The sequence below is a fragment of the Alligator mississippiensis genome, chromosome 6 (assembly GCF_030867095.1).
Source record: "Alligator mississippiensis isolate rAllMis1 chromosome 6, rAllMis1, whole genome shotgun sequence".
In the NCBI taxonomy this organism is placed as follows: Eukaryota; Metazoa; Chordata; order Crocodylia; family Alligatoridae; genus Alligator; species Alligator mississippiensis.
Window position 1 is genome coordinate 84,790,494 of NC_081829.1, and position 22,794 is coordinate 84,813,287.

Here is a 22,794-nt window from a genome sequence, read left to right on the forward strand (position 1 = left end):
TACCAGCCAGTAAGGTAGGACTTGCCTCCCAGCAGACATAATAGATAATGGCCAGTTCATAGGTATTTTCATGGAGCAGAGCTTGATATCATTATAGACAGGACAGAACGGACTAGAAAATGTGCCATACGAATACTGAAGAATGTCACCACAGGAATAGTTCTCTGCAGAGTAAAATTCAGCGCATGAAAATACTTAACAGGCATAGCCATCAATTTCGACATAGGCTCTTCTAGACCAGGTAGAATTCCAGCCTGTGTTACGATATTGAAAGCTACTCTCCTAACAGAGACTGGACAGGTCCCACAATGACTTCTTTTCCCTTTTCTTCAAATATGCAAGCATTTGGGTCTATTTCCTGTATTACAGGTGTGACTATGCTTCATGGTAGATTCCAACCAGGTAGCAGAGAGGACTGCTACAGGAAGAACAAGTAACAGGCTTACCTGCTCCAGGCTTCTGCGTTGTTGTAGTGGTAGCTGTTAATACAAAAAGAGTGCTCTTACTTCCCCACGCTATGCTTCCCATAAACACCAGTGAGGATTTTCCCATAGGACCCAGGTGTTCTGACAAATCCCACCTCAGATGGCCAGGTCTGAATAAATTGTCCTGCTGGCGCTCAATGGCAAGAAAACATTCAAACCAGTTTTTGCTTTAATCTCACATATTAGATGCATCAGATCCTCCATTTCATTTTGCCATTTTATACATTATGAGTTTTCAGCCCATTCTGTAGGGATTGGCTGACCCCCATTTCTTTGCTCTTAGGAAAAGCAGCCAATCAGAGCTGCCAACCAGCAGGGGACAGCTTAATCTCTCAGCAGGCAGAACAGAGAATGGCCTTGTCACCCCAAAACTACCTCCAGAAGCATGCAAAGACCAAAGTCTGAGACAGCACTGACATGCTGACCCACAGGCTCTAACACAAGCTCGGAGGAGCAGCTGAACCAAGCTGATGGTTAAACTCCCGACTCCATTAGTGACACGTCCTGCTGTTTCTCCCACCTAGGTGAGGAAAAGATACAGGTCTCACCCTTGGCAGAAAGGGAGCTCAACAGCCCAAGACAAGAGGGTCACGAAGGGCAGGAAAGACCTAGGCAGCAGTCAGCTCAGGACAAGAGGAATGTGTGGGGGGAGCAGGGACAGGGCTCAGAATTGGGACTGGTGGGAAAGCAGGCAACTTGAATCCCTCCCCAGCTGGGGCAGGTGCACTGATGTCCGAGAGTGATTACTGAGGGCCCCGACTCCATCATTTGCCCAGCATGTGCAGCAGCCCTGACTGGCTGTCTTTCATGTGGAGATGGGGAAAGTGGGGAATGGTAGCCTCTCCCGCTCATAGTGAGACATATGCATGCACATTGGCTCTCTTGTTCTTTGCACGTGCTGGCAGGTCTAGAAAGTATTACGACTTTTCCTGCTTATTATATAAGATACGTCCCAATATTACGAGATATTTACAATATCACTGGGGAATCGCGTCATTTATTCTCTGAAGCTAATATTCCAGAAATGAAATCATTGAATGATGACAGTTCATAGGTATTTTCATGGAGCAGAGCTTGATCCCATTAATGGACTGCTTAGCAAATAAAAAAAGGCGGGTTACATCATTAACTTAGGAAGAACTTCTTCACAGTTCGAGTGGCCAAGGTCTGGAAGGGGCTCCCAAGGGAGGTGGTGCTCTCCCCGACCCTGGGGGTCTTCAAGAGGAGGTTAGATAAGCAACTAGCTGGGGTCATCTGAACCCAGCACTCTTTCCTGCCTATGCAGAGGGTCGGACTCGATGATCTAGTGAGGTCCCTTCCGACCCTAACATCTCTGAATCTGTGACTCTATTAAATGAAATAGCATACGGACTATATACTTACTATTGTCATATTTGAGAAATGAATAATATTCTGCCCGGAAACCTCTTCTTGTGACACTACCATCACTGTGAAACTGAACCATCAGTTTGTTTGAGAGCGATGTAAACGTGTGCATGGAACCATTACACACTCTCCCAAGTAACGTGAGCCCATAAAAGCCTGTATCATAGACCTCAATGTAATCATATTGGCAAGAATCACCTTCCAGCCTAAGTAGAAAAATGCAAGTGTATTTTAACTTCACATTTCCCCCGTTATAACACCAGTTTTTAAAGATTCTCTTAGGAATATTAGCACTCAAACGTAACGAAACAAAGCAGGGCCACAGAATGGAAGCTAGACAGACAAGGTTTGCAAAGGGGTGTCCAATGGGGTTGTGACTTCTTGCCAGGATTTTATCAGGCTAGGATGTAAGGATCCTTTGCAGAAGGCAAGAGAGATGCGACTGGGGACCCTGTTCAGAGCCCCGGAAACCATGTGTAACCAGTACCTCAGTAAAAGCTGACCTGAAACTATATCCGCTGTCTGGTGGATCACGCAGTCAATTCTACCCTCACCTACTTGTCGGTTCACATTACACCTCCTGTTAATTTCATTTTTTGCCTTTTCAGTTCAATTCTTAATGCTACTGTTCATATCTTATTGAGTTAATCCAGAATCAGATCTAGATTCAGACTCAGGTAAAACCTTTCATCTTTGAATCCCAGAAGGCTTAACTGGAACAGGACTTACATTTCAGAAACTCTTTAATGCCAGCCTAGATTTCCATGTATGTGTGGTAAAGACAAGGAGCACAATCATGCCAGCAATACATGGCTCTAACAAAGCACAGTCACACTGGCAGGTCCACCATAGGTGAAGAGTAGATTCTGACAGCGCAAGGACGCATTTCGTATAGCAAGGACCCTTATCCCCAAACAACACCCTCTTACACTTTTCTAGGATGCTATACTATTTTAATCATATTATTTAAACTACTTTCCCAATCATATTGCCTATCCACGGGTATCAAGTACTTAAGATTTGCATCAATAATGCAATTTTGGCCTGCAGCTGTAATACTTTATGGAAAACAGTCTTCATTTGTGCCTTTAATTCCTCCCTACAAGCATGTCCCAGGGCAGTCTTAAGCTTTTGCATCATAGAACCCAGACTAACTACTAGGACTCTTGCCTACAGTATATGTAATTGTAGACTCAGCCCAACGCTTACCTACCTTAACTCATTACTTTCAACAAAAAAAATCTATATTCTATGAGAAATTCATTTAATTGTTCTAAAAAGGAAGTATCACTAATTTTATCTAAAGTGTATTTTAAAAAGTAATCAGTGTTGGATGATCTGTAGGAACATGAAGCATGTAAAACTGACTTCATTGCGTTTCTCTTATGGAACCAAACCCATTGCGGGGCCCAACCCCTATATCAGTCTAGTCTCACTGCACCAGCAGCAGTGCTATTCTCCCTCTCTCGGTTTACCACTGACACTCCAATTATTCTAATCATCCAGGAAGCATTCTTGAGACATACTGGACAGCACTTTAAAAACCTTATTTACTATTGTTCTTTACTTACTGAACATCCGTAAACATCAGATTTATGAGGCGGCCCGAGGATACTTGGATTCGCCACACACAATTCATGTTGTTTAAATAGTATCCAGGATAGAATGGACTGGAAAATGTGCCATATGATTGTGTCAGCAATCCACCACAGGAATAGTTCCCTGCACAATAAAATACAAAGCAACAAAATGCTTAACAGCCATTCCCACCAATTTCTCCATACGTTCTTGTCCCAGGGGACCTGGGGTGGCAGGAGGGCCCCTGCCCAAAAGAGAGCCCCACTTACCTCTCGTAGAGCCCGAAGAGCCGGAGGAGAGGCGCACGGCGAAACCACCGGTGAGGGTGATTAGCCGCACATCTATCCGTCTGCGGCCGGGCAGCGTGGGCGGGAGACGCCGCCCGGGAGACATAAAAAGCGGCCCCAACGATGCAGAGGGGCGGCTAATGAGTGGAGGCTGGAGGGAGAAGCCCTCACACGGAGGGGATCAGCCACCGCGGCCGGCAGCGTGGAAAGCCGGGGGCGGAGCCAGGAGAGGCTCCAAGAGAGTCGGCAGTGACACCAACAGCAAAGCTGGCAGGGAAGCCAGCTGCAGCGTTGACAGCAGAGCCGGCAGGGAGGCCGGCTGCAATGTCAATAGCAGAGCCGGCCCGGAAGCTGGTTGTAACGCCGGCAACGGAGCCAGCTGGAAAGCCGGCAGCGACGTCAGCCGCAGAGGCGGCAGCGAAGGTGGGAGCAATGCCGACGGGGGATCTAGCAGTTGCATCCGCAGCAGAGCCAACGGCAGCACCCACGGAGGAACCGGAGGGAGGAGCCGAGGGAGCAGTGTCAGGGCAGGCCGGCACTAAGACCTAGGAGCGAGCCTGTGCGGGAGCCTCGGAGAAGAGGGCCGAGTCCAACGGGCCCTCCTCGGGCCGCACCAGAGGGCAGACGGAGACCCGAAGGGGGGTTGGACAGTGGACCTTCGTGGCCCACAGCAGCCTTAGGAAGAGGCGGGGATTCAACACCCCAGTGGGTGAGCTGCCAGGGCGGTGGAACCCGAGCCAAGGGCAGTCCACACGGCCCAGAGGCCAGAGGCACCCTTGCGGGCCTCCTGGCCCAGTAGTTTAGGGGCCTCGGTTATCTCGGTGGTGGGATAGGCACATCACATCACAGGGTGATTAAGTATAGAGCGATAGGGAGTCTTATTGGAGGGACCAGGTCGGAGGTCCTCGCCGACCGTACACCAGGCCCGAAGTTCCAAGCTTGCAGCTGGCAAGCCATGGGCAGAAGTTGGGGAAGAGCTGAGGACACCAAAGGGGCCTGAAGATCAGCAGCCCAAGGTGGCGAGTGGCCGGGGTGTAGGGGAGGTCGGAGCCCCGTGAGTGCCCGCTGGGAGGCGCGACGACCCTGGAGGCTGCTCCAAGCGGGAACCCCTCCACTGAGGTAACATCCCAAGTCATGGCAGGCGAGTTAAGGGGACCCGCTGACGTCAGCAGGGGTAGCCTGTGGGGTCCACCCGCGAGCCCAGGACAGACACGATCCCTAGTCCGGGCAAAGGCCGCACGGGAGCGCTTAATTGAATGGAGGCGAGCACAGTTCTAGACAAGGCACAATACCAGCCTGTGCTGCGATATTCAAAGATACTCTCCTAGCAGAAATTGGAGAGGTCCCAGAATGACCTTCGTTTCCCCCTTTTATTCACCTACGCAAGCATTTGGGTCTATTTACTGTACTATAGGTGTTACAATACTTCACGGTAGATTAAAACCAGGTAGCAGAGAGGACTGCTACAGGAAGAACAAGCAACAGACTTACCTGTTGCAGGCGTCTGTGTTGTTGTAGTGGGAGCTGTTAACGCAAAAAGAGATGGAATGTGAAATTAAGAATGTTTTCATATTAAGATCTATTCTTACATATGGCATTAAATAAGAATTCCTGTGCTTATAAATATGTTCATGTAATACATAACACACACTATCACTCTCTCTCATGACAGGCAATATACAGGTAAGTATTTATCTAAGAACATTAGTGATTACCTGAGCAGATGACACCAGCATCTTCACCATGACCACAGTTGTGTGCGCCCCATCCACGGTGAGGACACTGCCAGAGGAATGACTCATTCCCTGAACACTGCACATCATCCAGGTGAATAGATCCTGAGCCTTGGCCAAAATAAGCATTTCCTGGTGCTAAAGCGGCCAGGCCACATCCAAGCTGCCTGCACACAACCTGGGCATCTCTTTGATCCCACGAATCATCACAAACTGTCCCCCAGGTTCCATTGTGATAAATTTCTATGCGCCCCTCACATCTATTGCTTCCATTCACCAATCTGAGGCTGGTACCTTCAAAGACGGAGAAAAGAGCTTTACTGCTCACAAGCATAAACAGTCACAATCCAATTGGCATATTGCGACCCTATCTTCCGAGAATTCAGTTTCCATGCCGCAGCCTACCCCTGCGCGCCACGGCAGGGAGGCTTCGGCTCCTCTCCGCTACGTCTGTGAAATACACTGGGGTCAATCACTGTCTCTCACATTTAAGCCCCTAAGGCACATCTCAGACAATACTCCATTTTGCAGTACTGTCAGAGTGCTATTACTTCCCCACGCTGTTTCCCATAAACACCAGTGAGGATTTTCCCATAGGACCCAGGTGTTCTGACAAATCCCACCTCAGATGGCCAGGTCTGAATAAATTGGCCTGCCCCTGCTCAATGGCAAGAAAGCATTCACACCAATTTCTGATTTCATCTCGCTTGTTAGATGCATCATACTATACTATAGTGACTTTTGATTTGCTACTTTATACATTATGGGTTTTTGGCCCTTCTTTAGGGATTGACTCTCCCCCACTTCTTTGCTGTTAGGAAAGGCAGCCAATCAGAGCTACCAGCCAGTAAGGTAGGACTTGCCTCCCAGCAGACATAATAGATAATGGCCAGTTCATAGGTATTTTCATGGAGCAGAGCTTGATATCATTATAGACAGGACAGAACGGACTAGAAAATGTGCCATACGAATACTGAAGAATGTCACCACAGGAATAGTTCTCTGCAGAGTAAAATTCAGCGCATGAAAATACTTAACAGGCATAGCCATCAATTTCGACATAGGCTCTTCTAGACCAGGTAGAATTCCAGCCTGTGTTACGATATTGAAAGCTACTCTCCTAACAGAGACTGGACAGGTCCCACAATGACTTCTTTTCCCTTTTCTTCAAATATGCAAGCATTTGGGTCTATTTCCTGTATTACAGGTGTGACTATGCTTCATGGTAGATTCCAACCAGGTAGCAGAGAGGACTGCTACAGGAAGAACAAGTAACAGGCTTACCTGCTCCAGGCTTCTGCGTTGTTGTAGTGGTAGCTGTTAATACAAAAAGAGTGCTCTTACTTCCCCACGCTATGCTTCCCATAAACACCAGTGAGGATTTTCCCATAGGACCCAGGTGTTCTGACAAATCCCACCTCAGATGGCCAGGTCTGAATAAATTGTCCTGCTGGCGCTCAATGGCAAGAAAACATTCAAACCAGTTTTTGCTTTAATCTCACATATTAGATGCATCAGATCCTCCATTTCATTTTGCCATTTTATACATTATGAGTTTTCAGCCCATTCTGTAGGGATTGGCTGACCCCCATTTCTTTGCTCTTAGGAAAAGCAGCCAATCAGAGCTGCCAACCAGCAGGGGACAGCTTAATCTCTCAGCAGGCAGAACAGAGAATGGCCTTGTCACCCCAAAACTACCTCCAGAAGCATGCAAAGACCAAAGTCTGAGACAGCACTGACATGCTGACCCACAGGCTCTAACACAAGCTCGGAGGAGCAGCTGAACCAAGCTGATGGTTAAACTCCCGACTCCATTAGTGACACGTCCTGCTGTTTCTCCCACCTAGGTGAGGAAAAGATACAGGTCTCACCCTTGGCAGAAAGGGAGCTCAACAGCCCAAGACAAGAGGGTCACGAAGGGCAGGAAAGACCTAGGCAGCAGTCAGCTCAGGACAAGAGGAATGTGTGGGGGGAGCAGGGACAGGGCTCAGAATTGGGACTGGTGGGAAAGCAGGCAACTTGAATCCCTCCCCAGCTGGGGCAGGTGCACTGATGTCCGAGAGTGATTACTGAGGGCCCCGACTCCATCATTTGCCCAGCATGTGCAGCAGCCCTGACTGGCTGTCTTTCATGTGGAGATGGGGAAAGTGGGGAATGGTAGCCTCTCCCGCTCATAGTGAGACATATGCATGCACATTGGCTCTCTTGTTCTTTGCACGTGCTGGCAGGTCTAGAAAGTATTACGACTTTTCCTGCTTATTATATAAGATACGTCCCAATATTACGAGATATTTACAATATCACTGGGGAATCGCGTCATTTATTCTCTGAAGCTAATATTCCAGAAATGAAATCATTGAATGATGACAGTTCATAGGTATTTTCATGGAGCAGAGCTTGATCCCATTAATGGACTGCTTAGCAAATAAAAAAAGGCGGGTTACATCATTAACTTAGGAAGAACTTCTTCACAGTTCGAGTGGCCAAGGTCTGGAAGGGGCTCCCAAGGGAGGTGGTGCTCTCCCCGACCCTGGGGGTCTTCAAGAGGAGGTTAGATAAGCAACTAGCTGGGGTCATCTGAACCCAGCACTCTTTCCTGCCTATGCAGAGGGTCGGACTCGATGATCTAGTGAGGTCCCTTCCGACCCTAACATCTCTGAATCTGTGACTCTATTAAATGAAATAGCATACGGACTATATACTTACTATTGTCATATTTGAGAAATGAATAATATTCTGCCCGGAAACCTCTTCTTGTGACACTACCATCACTGTGAAACTGAACCATCAGTTTGTTTGAGAGCGATGTAAACGTGTGCATGGAACCATTACACACTCTCCCAAGTAACGTGAGCCCATAAAAGCCTGTATCATAGACCTCAATGTAATCATATTGGCAAGAATCACCTTCCAGCCTAAGTAGAAAAATGCAAGTGTATTTTAACTTCACATTTCCCCCGTTATAACACCAGTTTTTAAAGATTCTCTTAGGAATATTAGCACTCAAACGTAACGAAACAAAGCAGGGCCACAGAATGGAAGCTAGACAGACAAGGTTTGCAAAGGGGTGTCCAATGGGGTTGTGACTTCTTGCCAGGATTTTATCAGGCTAGGATGTAAGGATCCTTTGCAGAAGGCAAGAGAGATGCGACTGGGGACCCTGTTCAGAGCCCCGGAAACCATGTGTAACCAGTACCTCAGTAAAAGCTGACCTGAAACTATATCCGCTGTCTGGTGGATCACGCAGTCAATTCTACCCTCACCTACTTGTCGGTTCACATTACACCTCCTGTTAATTTCATTTTTTGCCTTTTCAGTTCAATTCTTAATGCTACTGTTCATATCTTATTGAGTTAATCCAGAATCAGATCTAGATTCAGACTCAGGTAAAACCTTTCATCTTTGAATCCCAGAAGGCTTAACTGGAACAGGACTTACATTTCAGAAACTCTTTAATGCCAGCCTAGATTTCCATGTATGTGTGGTAAAGACAAGGAGCACAATCATGCCAGCAATACATGGCTCTAACAAAGCACAGTCACACTGGCAGGTCCACCATAGGTGAAGAGTAGATTCTGACAGCGCAAGGACGCATTTCGTATAGCAAGGACCCTTATCCCCAAACAACACCCTCTTACACTTTTCTAGGATGCTATACTATTTTAATCATATTATTTAAACTACTTTCCCAATCATATTGCCTATCCACGGGTATCAAGTACTTAAGATTTGCATCAATAATGCAATTTTGGCCTGCAGCTGTAATACTTTATGGAAAACAGTCTTCATTTGTGCCTTTAATTCCTCCCTACAAGCATGTCCCAGGGCAGTCTTAAGCTTTTGCATCATAGAACCCAGACTAACTACTAGGACTCTTGCCTACAGTATATGTAATTGTAGACTCAGCCCAACGCTTACCTACCTTAACTCATTACTTTCAACAAAAAAAATCTATATTCTATGAGAAATTCATTTAATTGTTCTAAAAAGGAAGTATCACTAATTTTATCTAAAGTGTATTTTAAAAAGTAATCAGTGTTGGATGATCTGTAGGAACATGAAGCATGTAAAACTGACTTCATTGCGTTTCTCTTATGGAACCAAACCCATTGCGGGGCCCAACCCCTATATCAGTCTAGTCTCACTGCACCAGCAGCAGTGCTATTCTCCCTCTCTCGGTTTACCACTGACACTCCAATTATTCTAATCATCCAGGAAGCATTCTTGAGACATACTGGACAGCACTTTAAAAACCTTATTTACTATTGTTCTTTACTTACTGAACATCCGTAAACATCAGATTTATGAGGCGGCCCGAGGATACTTGGATTCGCCACACACAATTCATGTTGTTTAAATAGTATCCAGGATAGAATGGACTGGAAAATGTGCCATATGATTGTGTCAGCAATCCACCACAGGAATAGTTCCCTGCACAATAAAATACAAAGCAACAAAATGCTTAACAGCCATTCCCACCAATTTCTCCATACGTTCTTGTCCCAGGGGACCTGGGGTGGCAGGAGGGCCCCTGCCCAAAAGAGAGCCCCACTTACCTCTCGTAGAGCCCGAAGAGCCGGAGGAGAGGCGCACGGCGAAACCACCGGTGAGGGTGATTAGCCGCACATCTATCCGTCTGCGGCCGGGCAGCGTGGGCGGGAGACGCCGCCCGGGAGACATAAAAAGCGGCCCCAACGATGCAGAGGGGCGGCTAATGAGTGGAGGCTGGAGGGAGAAGCCCTCACACGGAGGGGATCAGCCACCGCGGCCGGCAGCGTGGAAAGCCGGGGGCGGAGCCAGGAGAGGCTCCAAGAGAGTCGGCAGTGACACCAACAGCAAAGCTGGCAGGGAAGCCAGCTGCAGCGTTGACAGCAGAGCCGGCAGGGAGGCCGGCTGCAATGTCAATAGCAGAGCCGGCCCGGAAGCTGGTTGTAACGCCGGCAACGGAGCCAGCTGGAAAGCCGGCAGCGACGTCAGCCGCAGAGGCGGCAGCGAAGGTGGGAGCAATGCCGACGGGGGATCTAGCAGTTGCATCCGCAGCAGAGCCAACGGCAGCACCCACGGAGGAACCGGAGGGAGGAGCCGAGGAGCAGTGTCAGGGCAGGCCGGCACTAAGACCTAGGAGCGAGCCTGTGCGGGAGCCTCGGAGAAGAGGGCCGAGTCCAACGGGCCCTCCTCGGGCCGCACCAGAGGGCAGACGGAGACCCGAAGGGGGGTTGGACAGTGGACCTTCGTGGCCCACAGCAGCCTTAGGAAGAGGCGGGGATTCAACACCCCAGTGGGTGAGCTGCCAGGGCGGTGGAACCCGAGCCAAGGGCAGTCCACACGGCCCAGAGGCCAGAGGCACCCTTGCGGGCCTCCTGGCCCAGTAGTTTAGGGGCCTCGGTTATCTCGGTGGTGGGATAGGCACATCACATCGCAGGGTGATTAAGTATAGAGCGATAGGGAGTCTTATTGGAGGGACCAGGTCGGAGGTCCTCGCCGACCGTACACCAGGCCCGAAGTTCCAAGCTTGCAGCTGGCAAGCCATGGGCAGAAGTTGGGGAAGAGCTGAGGACACCAAAGGGGCCTGAAGATCAGCAGCCCAAGGTGGCGAGTGGCCTGGGTGTAGGGGAGGTCGGAGCCCCGTGAGTGCCCGCTGGGAGGCGCGACGACCCTGGAGGCTGCTCCAAGCGGGAACCCCTCCACTGAGGTAACATCCCAAGTCATGGCAGGCGAGTTAAGGGGACCCGCTGACGTCAGCAGGGGTAGCCTGTGGGGTCCACCCGCGAGCCCAGGACAGACACGATCCCTAGTCCGGGCAAAGGCCGCACGGGAGCGCTTAATTGAATGGAGGCGGGCACAGTTCTAGACAAGGCACAATACCAGCCTGTGCTGCGATATTCAAAGATACTCTCCTAGCAGAAATTGGAGAGGTCCCAGAATGACCTTCGTTTCCCCCTTTTATTCACCTACGCAAGCATTTGGGTCTATTTACTGTACTATAGGTGTTACAATACTTCACGGTAGATTAAAACCAGGTAGCAGAGAGGACTGCTACAGGAAGAACAAGCAACAGACTTACCTGTTACAGGCGTCTGTGTTGTTGTAGTGGGAGCTGTTAACGCAAAAAGAGATGGAATGTGAAATTAAGAATGTTTTCATATTAAGATCTATTCTTACATATGGCATTAAATAAGAATTCCTGTGCTTATAAATATGTTCATGTAATACATAACACACTCTATCACTCTCTCTCATGACAGGCAATATACAGGTAAGTATTTATCGAAGAACATTAGTGATTACCTGAGCAGATGACACCAGCATCTTCACCATGACCACAGTTGTGTGCGCCCCATCCACGGTGAGGACACTGCCAGAGGAATGACTCATTCCCTGAACACTGCACATCATCCAGGTGAATAGATCCTGAGCCTTGGCCAAAATAAGCATTTCCTGGTGCTAAAGCGGCCAGGCCACATCCAAGCTGCCTGCACACAACCTGGGCATCTCTTTGATCCCACGAATCATCACAAACTGTCCCCCAGGTTCCATTGTGATAAATTTCTATGCGCCCCTCACATCTATTGCTTCCATTCACCAATCTGAGGCTGGTACCTTCAAAGACGGAGAAAAGAGCTTTACTGCTCACAAGCATAAACAGTCACAATCCAATTGGCATATTGCGACCCTATCTTCCGAGAATTCAGTTTCCATGCCGCAGCCTACCCCTGCGCGCCACGGCAGGGAGGCTTCGGCTCCTCTCCGCTACGTCTGTGAAATACACTGGGGTCAATCACTGTCTCTCACATTTAAGCCCCTAAGGCACATCTCAGACAATACTCCATTTTGCAGTACTGTCAGAGTGCTATTACTTCCCCACGCTGTTTCCCATAAACACCAGTGAGGATTTTCCCATAGGACCCAGGTGTTCTGACAAATCCCACCTCAGATGGCCAGGTCTGAATAAATTGGCCTGCCCCTGCTCAATGGCAAGAAAGCATTCACACCAATTTCTGATTTCATCTCGCTTGTTAGATGCATCATACTATACTATAGTGACTTTTGATTTGCTACTTTATACATTATGGGTTTTTGGCCCTTCTTTAGGGATTGACTCTCCCCCACTTCTTTGCTGTTAGGAAAGGCAGCCAATCAGAGCTACCAGCCAGTAAGGTAGGACTTGCCTCCCAGCAGACATAATAGATAATGGCCAGTTCATAGGTATTTTCATGGAGCAGAGCTTGATATCATTATAGACAGGACAGAACGGACTAGAAAATGTGCCATACGAATACTGAAGAATGTCACCACAGGAATAGTTCTCTGCAGAGTAAAATTCAGCGCATGAAAATACTTAACAGGCATAGCCATCAATTTCGACATAGGCTCTTCTAGACCAGGTAGAATTCCAGCCTGTGTTACGATATTGAAAGCTACTCTCCTAACAGAGACTGGACAGGTCCCACAATGACTTCTTTTCCCTTTTCTTCAAATATGCAAGCATTTGGGTCTATTTCCTGTATTACAGGTGTGACTATGCTTCATGGTAGATTCCAACCAGGTAGCAGAGAGGACTGCTACAGGAAGAACAAGTAACAGGCTTACCTGCTCCAGGCTTCTGCGTTGTTGTAGTGGTAGCTGTTAATACAAAAAGAGTGCTCTTACTTCCCCACGCTATGCTTCCCATAAACACAATACTCCATTTTGCAGTAGTGTCAGAGTGTTATTACTTCTCCACACTGTTTCCCATAAACACCGGTGAGGATTTTCCCCATAGGACCCAGGTGTTCTGACAAATCCCACCTCAGATGGCCTGGTCTGAATAAATTGTCCTGCTGGCGCTCAATGGGAAGAAAACATTCAAACCAGTTTTTGCTTTAATCTCACATATTAGATGCATCAGATCCTCCATTTCATTTTGCCATTTTATACATTATGAGTTTTCAGCCCATTCTGTAGGGATTGGCTGACCCCCATTTCTTTGCTCTTAGGAAAAGCAGCCAATCAGAGCTGCCAACCAGCAGGGGACAGCTTAATCTCTCAGCAGGCAGAACAGAGAATGGCCTTGTCACCCCAAAACTACCTCCAGAAGCATGCAAAGACCAAAGTCTGAGACAGCACTGACATGCTGACCCACAGGCTCTAACACAAGCTCGGAGGAGCAGCTGAACCAAGCTGATGGTTAAACTCCCGACTCCATTAGTGACACGTCCTGCTGTTTCTCCCACCTAGGTGAGGAAAAGATACAGGTCTCACCCTTGGCAGCAAGGGAGCTCAACAGCCCAAGACAAGAGGGTCACGAAGGGCAGGAAAGACCTAGGCAGCAGTCAGCTCAGGACAAGAGGAATGTGTGGGGGGAGCGGGGACAGGGCTCAGAATTGGGACTGGTGGGAAAGCAGGCAACTTGAATCCCTCCCCAGCTGGGGCAGGTGCACTGATGTCCGAGAGTGATTACTGAGGGCCCCGTCTCCATCATTTGCCCAGCATGTGCAGCAGCCCTGACTGGCTGTCTTTCATGTGGAGATGGGGAAAGTGGGGAATGGTAGCCTCTCCCGCTCATAGCAAGACATATGCATGCACATTGGCTCTCTTGTTCTTTGCACATGCTGGCAGGTCTAGAAAGTATTACGACTTTTCCTGCTTATTATATAAGATACGTCCCAATATTACGAGATATTTACAATATCACTGGGGAATCGTGTCATTTATTCTCTGAAGCTAATATTCCAGAAATGAAATCATTGAATGATGACGGTTCATAGGTATTTTCATGGAGCAGAGCTTGATCCCATTAATGGACTGCTTAGCAAATAAAAAAAGGCGGGTTACATCATTAACTTAGGAAGAACTTCTTCACAGTTCGAGTGGCCAAGGTCTGGAACGGGCTCCCAAGGGAGGTGGTGCTCTCCCCGACCCTGGGGGTCTTCAAGAGGAGGTTAGATAAGCAACTAGCTGGGGTCATCTGAACCCAGCACTCTTTCCTGCCTATGCAGAGGGTCGGACTCGATGATCTAGTGAGGTCCCTTCCGACCCTAACATCTCTGAATCTGTGACTCTATTAAATGAAATAGCATACGGACTATATACTTACTATTGTCATATTTGAGAAATGAATAATATTCTGCCCGGAAACCTCTTCTTGTGACACTACCATCACTGTGAAACTGAACCATCAGTTTGTTTGAGAGCGATGTAAACGTGTGCATGGAACCATTACACACTCTCCCAAGTAACGTGAGCCCATAAAAGCCTGTATCATAGACCTCAATGTAATCATATTGGCAAGAATCACCTTCCAGCCTAAGTAGAAAAATGCAAGTGTATTTTAACTTCACATTTCCCCCGTTATAACACCAGTTTTTAAAGATTCTCTTAGGAATATTAGCACTCAAACGTAACGAAACAAAGCAGGGCCACAGAATGGAAGCTAGACAGACAAGGTTTGCAAAGGGGTGTCCAATGGGGTTGTGACTTCTTGCCAGGATTTTATCAGGCTAGGATGTAAGGATCCTTTGCAGAAGGCAAGAGAGATGCGACTGGGGACCCTGTTCAGAGCCCCGGAAACCATGTGTAACCAGTACCTCAGTAAAAGCTGACCTGAAACTATATCCGCTGTCTGGTGGATCACGCAGTCAATTCTACCCTCACCTACTTGTCGGTTCACATTACACCTCCTGTTAATTTCATTTTTTGCCTTTTCAGTTCAATTCTTAATGCTACTGTTCATATCTTATTGAGTTAATCCAGAATCAGATCTAGATTCAGACTCAGGTAAAACCTTTCATCTTTGAATCCCAGAAGGCTTAACTGGAACAGGACTTACATTTCAGAAACTCTTTAATGCCAGCCTAGATTTCCATGTATGTGTGGTAAAGACAAGGAGCACAATCATGCCAGCAATACATGGCTCTAACAAAGCACAGTCACACTGGCAGGTCCACCATAGGTGAAGAGTAGATTCTGACAGCGCAAGGACGCATTTCGTATAGCAAGGACCCTTATCCCCAAACAACACCCTCTTACACTTTTCTAGGATGCTATACTATTTTAATCATATTATTTAAACTACTTTCCCAATCATATTGCCTATCCACGGGTATCAAGTACTTAAGATTTGCATCAATAATGCAATTTTGGCCTGCAGCTGTAATACTTTATGGAAAACAGTCTTCATTTGTGCCTTTAATTCCTCCCTACAAGCATGTCCCAGGGCAGTCTTAAGCTTTTGCATCATAGAACCCAGACTAACTACTAGGACTCTTGCCTACAGTATATGTAATTGTAGACTCAGCCCAACGCTTACCTACCTTAACTCATTACTTTCAACAAAAAAAATCTATATTCTATGAGAAATTCATTTAATTGTTCTAAAAAGGAAGTATCACTAATTTTATCTAAAGTGTATTTTAAAAAGTAATCAGTGTTGGATGATCTGTAGGAACATGAAGCATGTAAAACTGACTTCATTGCGTTTCTCTTATGGAACCAAACCCATTGCGGGGCCCAACCCCTATATCAGTCTAGTCTCACTGCACCAGCAGCAGTGCTATTCTCCCTCTCTCGGTTTACCACTGACACTCCAATTATTCTAATCATCCAGGAAGCATTCTTGAGACATACTGGACAGCACTTTAAAAACCTTATTTACTATTGTTCTTTACTTACTGAACATCCGTAAACATGAGATTTATGAGGCGGCCCGAGGATACTTGGATTCGCCACACACAATTCATGTTGTTTAAATAGTATCCAGGATAGAATGGACTGGAAAATGTGCCATATGATTGTGTCAGCAATCCACCACAGGAATAGTTCCCTGCACAATAAAATACAAAGCAACAAAATGCTTAACAGCCATTCCCACCAATTTCTCCATACGTTCTCGTCCCAGGGGACCTGGGGTGGCAGGAGGGCCCCTGCCCAAAAGAGAGCCCCACTTACCTCTCGTAGAGCCCGAAGAGCCGGAGGAGAGGCGCACGGCGAAACCACCGGTGAGGGTGATTAGCCGCACATCTATCCGTCTGCGGCCGGGCAGCGTGGGCGGGAGACGCCGCCCGGGAGAAATAAAAAGCGGCCCCAACGATGCAGAGGGGCGGCTAATGAGTGGAGGCTGGAGGGAGAAGCCCTCACACGGAGGGGATCAGCCACCGCGGCCGGCAGCGTGGAAAGCCGGGGGCGGAGCCAGGAGAGGCTCCAAGAGAGTCGGCAGTGACACCAACAGCAAAGCTGGCAGGGAAGCCAGCTGCAGCGTTGACAGCAGAGCCGGCAGGGAGGCCGGCTGCAATGTCAATAGCAGAGCCGGCCCGGAAGCTGGTTGTAATGCCGGCAACGGAGCCAGCTGGAAAGCCGGCAGCGACGTCAGCCGCAGAGGCGGCAGCGAAGGTGGGAGCAATGCCGACGGGGGATCTAGCAGTTGCATCCGCAGCAGAGACAACGGCAGCCCCCACGGAGGAACCGGAGGGAGGAGCCGAGGGAGCAGTGTCAGGGCAGGCCGGCACTAAGACCTAGGAGCGGAAGGGGGGTTGGACAGTGGACCTTCGTGGCCCACAGCAGCCTTAGGAAGAGGCGGGGATTCAACACCCCAGTGGGTGAGCTGCCAGGGCGGTGGAACCCGAGCCAAGGGCAGTCCACACGGCCCAGAGGCCAGAGGCACCCTTGCGGGCCTCCTGGCCCAGTAGTTTAGGGGCCTCGGTTATCTCGGTGGTGGGATAGGCACATCACATCACAGGGTGATTAAGTATAGAGCGATAGGGAGTCTTATTGGAGGGACCAGGTCGGAGGTCCTCGCCGACCGTACACCAGGCCCGAAGTTCCAAGCTTGCAGCTGGCAAGCCATGGGCAGAAGTTGGGGAAGAGCTGAGGACACCAAAGGGGCCTGAAGATCAGCAGCCCAAGGTGGCGAGTGGCCGGGGTGTAGGGGAGGTCGGAGCCCCGTGAGTGCCCGCTGGGAGGAGCGACGACCCTGGAGGCTGCTCCAAGCGGGAACCCCTCCACTGAGGTAACATCCCAAGTCATGGCAGGCGAGTTAAGGGGACCCGCTGACGTCAGCAGGGGTAGCCTGTGGGGTCCACCCGCGAGCCCAGGACAGACACGATCCCTAGTCCGGGCAAAGGCCGCACGGGAGCGCTTAATTGAATGGAGGCGGGCACAGTTCTAGACAAGGCACAATACCAGCCTGTGCTGCGATATTCAAAGATACTCTCCTAGCAGAAATTGGAGAGGTCCCAGAATGACCTTCGTTTCCCCCTTTTATTCACCTACGCAAGCATTTGGGTCTATTTACTGTACTATAGGTGTTACAATACTTCACGGTAGATTAAAACCAGGTAGCAGAGAGGACTGCTACAGGAAGAACAAGCAACAGACTTACCTGTTGCAGGCGTCTGTGTTGTTGTAGTGGGAGCTGTTAACGCAAAAAGAGATGGAATGTGAAATTAAGAATGTTTTCATATTAAGATCTATTCTTACATATGGCATTAAATAAGAATTCCTGTGCTTATAAATATGTTCATGTAATACATAACACACTCTATCACTCTCTCTCATGACAGGCAATATACAGGTAAGTATTTATCGAAGAACATTAGTGATTACCTGAGCAGATGACACCAGCATCTTCACCATGACCACAGTTGTGTGCGCCCCATCCACGGTGAGGACACTGCCAGAGGAATGACTCATTCCCTGAACACTGCACATCATCCAGGTGAATAGATCCTGAGCCTTGGCCAAAATAAGCATTTCCTGGTGCTAAAGCGGCCAGGCCACATCCAAGCTGCCTGCACACAACCTGGGCATCTCTTTGATCCCACGAATCATCACAAACTGTCCCCCAGGTTCCATTGTGATAAATTTCTATGCGCCCCTCACATCTATTGCTTCCATTCACCAATCTGAGGCTGGTACCTTCAAAGACGGAGAAAAGAGCTTTATTGCTCACAAGCATAAACAGTCACAATCCAATTGGCATATTGCGACCCTATCTTCCGAGAATTCAGTTTCCATGCCGCAGCCTACCCCTGCGCGCCACGGCAGGGAGGCTTCGGCTCCTCTCCGCTATGTCTGTGAAATACACTGGGGTCAATCACTGTCTCTCACATTTAAGCCCCTAAGGCACATCTCAGACAATACTCCATTTTGCAGTACTGTCAGAGTGCTATTACTTCCCCACGCTGTTTCCCATAAACACCAGTGAGGATTTTCCCATAGGACCCAGGTGTTCTGACAAATCCCACCTCAGATGGCCAGGTCTGAATAAATTGGCCTGCCCCTGCTCAATGGCAAGAAAGCATTCACACCAATTTCTGATTTCATCTCGCTTGTTAGATGCATCATACTATACTATAGTGACTTTTGATTTGCTACTTTATACATTATGGGTTTTTGGCCCTTCTTTAGGGATTGACTCTCCCCCACTTCTTTGCTGTTAGGAAAGGCAGCCAATCAGAGCTACCAGCCAGTAAGGTAGGACTTGCCTCCCAGCAGACATAATAGATAATGGCCAGTTCATAGGTATTTTCATGGAGCAGAGCTTGATATCATTATAGACAGGACAGAACGGACTAGAAAATGTGCCATACGAATACTGAAGAATGTCACCACAGGAATAGTTCTCTGCAGAGTAAAATTCAGCGCATGAAAATACTTAACAGGCATAGCCATCAATTTCGACATAGGCTCTTCTAGACCAGGTAGAATTCCAGCCTGTGTTACGATATTGAAAGCTACTCTCCTAACAGAGACTGGACAGGTCCCACAATGACTTCTTTTCCCTTTTCTTCAAATATGCAAGCATTTGGGTCTATTTCCTGTATTACAGGTGTGACTATGCTTCATGGTAGATTCCAACCAGGTAGCAGAGAGGACTGCTACAGGAAGAACAAGTAACAGGCTTACCTGCTCCAGGCTTCTGCGTTGTTGTAGTGGTAGCTGTTAATACAAAAAGAGTGCTCTTACTTCCCCACGCTATGCTTCCCATAAACACAATACTCCATTTTGCAGTAGTGTCAGAGTGTTATTACTTCTCCACACTGTTTCCCATAAACACCGGTGAGGATTTTCCCCATAGGACCCAGGTGTTCTGACAAATCCCACCTCAGATGGCCTGGTCTGAATAAATTGTCCTGCTGGCGCTCAATGGGAAGAAAACATTCAAACCAGTTTTTGCTTTAATCTCACATATTAGATGCATCAGATCCTCCATTTCATTTTGCCATTTTATACATTATGAGTTTTCAGCCCATTCTGTAGGGATTGGCTGACCCCCATTTCTTTGCTCTTAGGAAAAGCAGCCAATCAGAGCTGCCAACCAGCAGGGGACAGCTTAATCTCTCAGCAGGCAGAACAGAGAATGGCCTTGTCACCCCAAAACTACCTCCAGAAGCATGCAAAGACCAAAGTCTGAGACAGCACTGACATGCTGACCCACAGGCTCTAACACAAGCTCGGAGGAGCAGCTGAACCAAGCTGATGGTTAAACTCCCGACTCCATTAGTGACACGTCCTGCTGTTTCTCCCACCTAGGTGAGGAAAAGATACAGGTCTCACCCTTGGCAGCAAGGGAGCTCAACAGCCCAAGACAAGAGGGTCACGAAGGGCAGGAAAGACCTAGGCAGCAGTCAGCTCAGGACAAGAGGAATGTGTGGGGGGAGCGGGGACAGGGCTCAGAATTGGGACTGGTGGGAAAGCAGGCAACTTGAATCCCTCCCCAGCTGGGGCAGGTGCACTGATGTCCGAGAGTGATTACTGAGGGCCCCGACTCCATCATTTGCCCAGCATGTGCAGCAGCCCTGACTGGCTGTCTTTCATGTGGAGATGGGGAAAGTGGGGAATGGTAGCCTCTCCCGCTCATAGCAAGACATATGCATGCACATTGGCTCTCTTGTTCTTTGCACATGCTGGCAGGTCTAGAAAGTATTACGACTTTTCCTGCTTATTATATAAGATACGTCCCAATATTACGAGATATTTACAATATCACTGGGGAATCGCGTCATTTATTCTCTGAAGCTAATATTCCAGAAATGAAATCATTGAATGATGACAGTTCATAGGTATTTTCATGGAGCAGAGCTTGATCCCATTAATGGACTGCTTAGCAAATAAAAAAAGGCGGGTTACATCATTAACTTAGGAAGAACTTCTTCACAGTTCGAGTGGCCAAGGTCTGGAAGGGGCTCCCAAGGGAGGTGGTGCTCTCCCCGACCCTGGGGGTCTTCAAGAGGAGGTTAGATAAGCAACTAGCTGGGGTCATCTGAACCCAGCACTCTTTCCTGCCTATGCAGAGGGTCGGACTCGATGATCTAGTGAGGTCCCTTCCGACCCTAACATCTCTGAATCTGTGACTCTATTAAATGAAATAGCATACGGACTATATACTTACTATTGTCATATTTGAGAAATGAATAATATTCTGCCCGGAAACCTCTTCTTGTGACACTACCATCACTGTGAAACTGAACCATCAGTTTGTTTGAGAGCGATGTAAACGTGTGCATGGAACCATTACACACTCTCCCAAGTAACGTGAGCCCATAAAAGCCTGTATCATAGACCTCAATGTAATCATATTGGCAAGAATCACCTTCCAGCCTAAGTAGAAAAATGCAAGTGTATTTTAACTTCACATTTCCCCCGTTATAACACCAGTTTTTAAATATTCTGTTAGGAATATTAGCACTCAAACGTAATGAAACAAAGCAGGGCCACAGAATGGAAGCTAGACAGACAAGGTTTGCAAAGGGGTGTCCAATGGGGTTGTGACTTCTTGCCAGGATTTTATCAGGCTAGGATGTAAGGATCCTTTGCAGAAGGCAAGAGAGATGCGACTGGGGACCCTGTTCAGAGCCCCGGAAACCATGTGTAACCAGTACCTCAGTAAAAGCTGACCTGAAACTATATCCGCTGTCTGGTGGATCACGCAGTCAATTCTACCCTCACCTACTTGTCGGTTCACATTACACCTCCTGTTAATTTCATTATTTGCCTTTTCAGTTCAATTCTTAATGCTACTGTTCATATCTTATTGAGTTAATCCAGAATCAGATCTAGATTCAGACTCAGGTAAAACCTTTCATCTTTGAATCCCAGAAGGCTTAACTGGAACAGGACTTACATTTCAGAAACTCTTTAATGCCAGCCTAGATTTCCATGTATGTGTGGTAAAGACAAGGAGCACAATCATGCCAGCAATACATGGCTCTAACAAAGCACAGTCACACTGGCAGGTCCACCATAGGTGAAGAGTAGATTCTGACAGCGCAAGGACGCATTTCGTATAGCAAGGACCCTTATCCCCAAACAACACCCTCTTACACTTTTCTAGGATGCTATACTATTTTAATCATATTATTTAAACTACTTTCCCAATCATATTGCCTATCCACGGGTATCAAGTACTTAAGATTTGCATCAATAATGCAATTTTGGCCTGCAGCTGTAATACTTTATGGAAAACAGTCTTCATTTGTGCCTTTAATTCCTCCCTACAAGCATGTCCCAGGGCAGTCTTAAGCTTTTGCATCATAGAACCCAGACTAACTACTAGGACTCTTGCCTACAGTATATGTAATTGTAGACTCAGCCCAACGCTTACCTACCTTAACTCATTACTTTCAACAAAAAAAATCCATATTCTATGAGAAATTCATTTAATTGTTCTAAAAAGGAAGTATCACTAATTTTATCTAAAGTGTATTTTAAAAAGTAATCAGTGTTGGATGATCTGTAGGAACATGAAGCATGTAAAACTGACTTCATTGCGTTTCTCTTATGGAACCAAACCCATTGCGGGGCCCAACCCCTATATCAGTCTAGTCTCACTGCACCAGCAGCAGTGCTATTCTCCCTCTCTCGGTTTACCACTGACACTCCAATTATTCTAATCATCCAGGAAGCATTCTTGAGACATACTGGACAGCACTTTAAAAACCTTATTTACTATTGTTCTTTACTTACTGAACATCCGTAAACATCAGATTTATGAGGCGGCCCGAGGATACTTGGATTCGCCACACACAATTCATGTTGTTTAAATAGTATCCAGGATAGAATGGACTGGAAAATGTGCCATATGATTGTGTCAGCAATCCACCACAGGAATAGTTCCCTGCACAATAAAATACAAAGCAACAAAATGCTTAACAGCCATTCCCACCAATTTCTCCATACGTTCTCGTCCCAGGGGACCTGGGGTGGCAGGAGGGCCCCTGCCCAAAAGAGAGCCCCACTTACCTCTCGTAGAGCCCGAAGAGCCGGAGGAGAGGCGCACGGCGAAACCACCGGTGAGGGTGATTAGCCGCACATCTATCCGTCTGCGGCCGGGCAGCGTGGGCGGGAGAC

At 47.7% G+C, this 22,794-nt stretch overlaps 1 protein-coding gene across 1 annotated transcript in view; it reads right to left on the reverse strand.

Moving 5' to 3' along the window:
- The window catches only part of LOC106739408 (deleted in malignant brain tumors 1 protein), a 126,736-nt gene that overhangs the window by 34,791 nt on the left and 69,151 nt on the right, over positions 1 to 22,794 (reverse strand). Inside the window, exons 29-46 of the mRNA XM_059730344.1 lie at positions 22,411 to 22,561; positions 20,837 to 21,045; positions 19,351 to 19,383; positions 18,049 to 18,360; positions 17,825 to 17,857; positions 16,120 to 16,270; positions 14,546 to 14,754; positions 13,060 to 13,092; positions 11,758 to 12,069; positions 11,534 to 11,566; positions 9,750 to 9,900; positions 8,176 to 8,384; positions 6,754 to 6,786; positions 5,452 to 5,763; positions 5,228 to 5,260; positions 3,443 to 3,593; positions 1,869 to 2,077; positions 447 to 479 (exon numbers count right to left, since the gene is read on the reverse strand). Of these exons, the coding sequence (XP_059586327.1) occupies positions 447 to 479; positions 1,869 to 2,077; positions 3,443 to 3,593; positions 5,228 to 5,260; positions 5,452 to 5,763; positions 6,754 to 6,786; positions 8,176 to 8,384; positions 9,750 to 9,900; positions 11,534 to 11,566; positions 11,758 to 12,069; positions 13,060 to 13,092; positions 14,546 to 14,754; positions 16,120 to 16,270; positions 17,825 to 17,857; positions 18,049 to 18,360; positions 19,351 to 19,383; positions 20,837 to 21,045; positions 22,411 to 22,561 (2,607 nt within the window). The remainder of the gene's footprint in view (positions 1 to 446; positions 480 to 1,868; positions 2,078 to 3,442; positions 3,594 to 5,227; positions 5,261 to 5,451; positions 5,764 to 6,753; positions 6,787 to 8,175; positions 8,385 to 9,749; positions 9,901 to 11,533; positions 11,567 to 11,757; positions 12,070 to 13,059; positions 13,093 to 14,545; positions 14,755 to 16,119; positions 16,271 to 17,824; positions 17,858 to 18,048; positions 18,361 to 19,350; positions 19,384 to 20,836; positions 21,046 to 22,410; positions 22,562 to 22,794) is intronic.